We start from the raw sequence: 3,418 nt of genomic DNA, 5'->3' as shown, positions 1-3,418 counted from the left end.
AAGGAAGGAAGGAAGGAAGGAAGGAAGAAAGAAAGAAAGAAAGAAAGAAAGAAAGAAAGAAAGAAAGAAAGAAAGAAAGAAAGAAAGAAAGAGAAAGAAAGAGAGAAATAGCATAACAAATTTAAGTTGTTGCTTTATTCTGTTTTTTGTTTTTGGGTTTTTTTTTTAAAGAGGGTTTCACTATGTAGTCCGTCCTCCTGACTAACCTGGATCTCCTTGAATTCAGAGATTTACAACCTCTGACTCCTGAGTGCTGGGATTAAAGACAAGTGCTACCATGCCCCGCAAAATTTAAGAACTTAAAATTTACCATTGAGGATGCTATCTCAATTGAAAAGTACTATTAACAATAGTACTTTTCTTTTCTTTTAAAAAGATTTATTTATTTTATGTATATGAGTACACTGTAGCTGTCTTCAGGCACACCAGAAGATGACATCGGATCCCATTACAGATGGTTGTGAGCCACCATGTGGTTGCTGGGAATTGAACATGCCACAGTGCTTAGGCACTTGTATGGAAATCAGGTGATAATCCTGAGAAACCGTTCTCTCCTTCTACCTTTATGTGTGCTCCAGGGATTCAAGTTTTCAAGCTTGCAGCAGGCACTTTTACCCACCAAACTATTTATTTGTAAGGCCCAACAATTTTCTTTTCTAAGAAAGAACACAAGAGCACAGTGGAACATGCTTGTATCTCAGCTACTCAGGGGCTATGGAGGGAGAACTAAGAGTTTTAGATCTGTCTGAGCAACAAAACAAGATCCTCTTTCAAAATAAATAGAAGATAAAAATATCAGGTGTAAGTATATGCATCTTACCAGGATGTCGATCATCAAATGGATCTGGATCTCCTTTACGATATTCTTCAGTTTCTTTTTCAATTAACTCAGACATTCTAGCACAAAAGGAAGAGTCAACAAGTTAACTATGAACAAGCACACGAAAAAATACCAGGCATTGTAATACGTAACTAGAATCCCAACACTCAGAAGGTTGAGGCAGGAGGCCTGCTTTAAGTCCAAGGGCAACCTGGGCTACGTAGTAAACATTATCAGTACAGTTAGACCCATATAGTAAAACCACCTCAGGAAAAAAAAGCTAAAACTCATAAGTGTACCATGAACAATCAATCAATAGTGAAGGGGCAAAACACAAAGTTAGCAAAATATGATTTTCCTGATGAATAACAAGGTCTAAGTAATCACCTCATAAAATAATTTATAATCAGACTTCTTGCATTACAAACCACCACCACCTCAGAAACGTTAGCCAACAAGTCCTCATGAAACCTTCATTTCCAGACAGGCATGAACTAACATGCCAGCCACCACTAACTATCTGAACTTTCTAATACCCATTTCTCAACTCTTGTTTCCTATTTCTCTGCTTTACCTAGCACAATTTGGTCTCCAGCTTCCAGGGACTAACTACATTCCTTAAATTTCCAAGTAGTATGATGGCCTGCGATTATCTAGAGTCTACCAACCAATTCTGTGAAAGCTTCTTCTAGTCTTCTATCTCTAATATTTTATTAAACTTCAAACACATGGCCCTCTCTGCTATTCATAGAATCCAAGTTCATTCCTGCTTCAGGGCCATTCCATGTTCTATTTTGTTAGCCTATAATGTTTCTTCCACCCTCTAGGCCTCTACCATGGCCCAAGTAAATATTCTTTTGCTTTTATAAAAGATTAGTTTTGCCTGTTCCAGGATTTCAACTACATAGAATCGTATAAAGTCTTACTATGTCAAGATCCTTCTAAGAAAGTATCCATGTAGTGATAAGTTCCTTTCTTTCGTGAACTCCTTACTTTCCTAGTGTATGTATGGGCACATATGTGTACGTATGTGTGGAGGTCAGGAGACAATCTCAAGTGTCATTCCTCAGGGATGCAATCTATGTGGTTTTTCTTTGGGGCAAGGTCTCTTACTGGACTGGAACTCACCCAACAGGAAAGGGAGGTTGACCAGTCAGACTCAGAGATTGTCCAGTTTCTACCTTCCCAACAATAAGATTACAAGTGTACAGCCACATGCCCGAATTTAAAAAAAAAAAAAAAAATTGAACCAAGAAATGGTGGCATGTGCTCCAGAAGCAGAGGCCAGCACATCTTTTGATTCCACCAGCCTGGTCTACAGACTGAGTTCCATGACAGTGAGGGCTACACAGAGAAACCTATTTCAAAAACAAAACCAAACAAATCAGCAAAGAGAAGAAAAAAAAAAAATCAGAGTCTGTCAAAATATTCTTATATTTTCCTCCAACGCCTTTTTTTAATCTGCATATGAGTGTATGTGTATACACATGCATTTAGGGTACCCACAGAGGTGAGAAGGTCTGAGAGCTGGAGTTACAGGCAGTTACAAGCAGCCCAACATGGGTGCTAGGAAACAAATTCTACATGAATAACAAGTGTTCTTAAATGCTCAGCCATTTTGTTAACCCCAACACACCTATTTTTTTAAAATAGTTTTGTGTATATGAAAAGACAGGCCAGTTTTCTATGAACAAAACAAATGATTCTTACCTGGTAAGGATTGGTACCATATCCTGGCCACTGCCATGGTCCTTTTCCCACTGCTCCAGCAGGGTAGTGAGCTCAGCTTTGGAGTCCACATGTACCACTACTGTAGTCATGACTTGGCCTAAAGAAGACAAAACAGTAAGAAATGAACAGAACAAACATATTTGACATCGTTCCCACAAAAAGTGTGAACAGGAGTTGGTAAGGGATAAGCTGGACCGGGGAGAGACTAGCCTGGTCTATACAATCAGTTTTACTCCAGCTAGGGCCACACATAGAAATTATGTCAGTGTGGGGGGAAAAAAAATGCCTGCCAGGCAGTGGTGGTGCACACCTTTAATCCAAGCACTCAAAAGCAAGAGAATCTAAGTTCAAAACCAGCCTGGTCTACAGACTGAGTTTCAGGACAGCCAGGGCTACACAGAGAAACCCTGTCTTGAATAGCAAAAAAACAAAAATAAATAAACAAAGGCTTGAAACTAAAAGGGTGAGGCTGCAATGCATTGTGAATTTACTAAATGCCACTAGGTTGTGAATCTACAATCTTGGGAAGTGGGGAGACAGGCTTTCACTTGCAGCTCCAGCTGACCTAGCTCTCACTATGAAGCCACCATACTAGGTTACTTTTTTTTTTTTGAGACAGGATAATTTTAAACTCGGTACCCAAGAATTACCTTGATGTTTTATCCTCCTACCTCTATCTCCCAAGTACTAGAATTAGAGATATGTAACCATCACAATAAATTATAAAAGTGCTGAGGCTAACCGGGCGTGGTGGCACACGCCTTTAATCCCAGCACTCCGGAGGCAGAGGCAGGTGGATTTCTGAGTTCGAGGCCAGCCTGGTCTACAAAGTGAGTGCCAGGACAGCCAGGGCTACACAGAGAAACC

At 39.8% G+C, this 3,418-nt stretch overlaps 1 protein-coding gene across 5 annotated transcripts in view; it reads right to left on the bottom strand.

The window, feature by feature from the left end:
• Positions 1-3,418, bottom strand: part of Dcaf1 (DDB1 and CUL4 associated factor 1) — a 66,273-nt gene that overhangs the window by 47,386 nt on the left and 15,469 nt on the right. For all 5 annotated transcript variants that reach the window (XM_021173030.1, XM_021173031.1, XM_021173032.2 and 2 more), the window contains exons 2-3: positions 2,531-2,648; positions 821-897 (exon numbers count right to left, since the gene is read on the bottom strand). In XM_021173030.1, the coding sequence (XP_021028689.1) occupies positions 821-897; positions 2,531-2,648 (195 nt within the window). The remainder of the gene's footprint in view (positions 1-820; positions 898-2,530; positions 2,649-3,418) is intronic.

This window comes from Mus caroli, chromosome 9, assembly GCF_900094665.2.
Source record: "Mus caroli chromosome 9, CAROLI_EIJ_v1.1, whole genome shotgun sequence".
In the NCBI taxonomy this organism is placed as follows: domain Eukaryota; kingdom Metazoa; phylum Chordata; class Mammalia; order Rodentia; family Muridae; genus Mus; species Mus caroli.
This window is presented reverse-complemented; position numbering and strand designations above follow the sequence as displayed.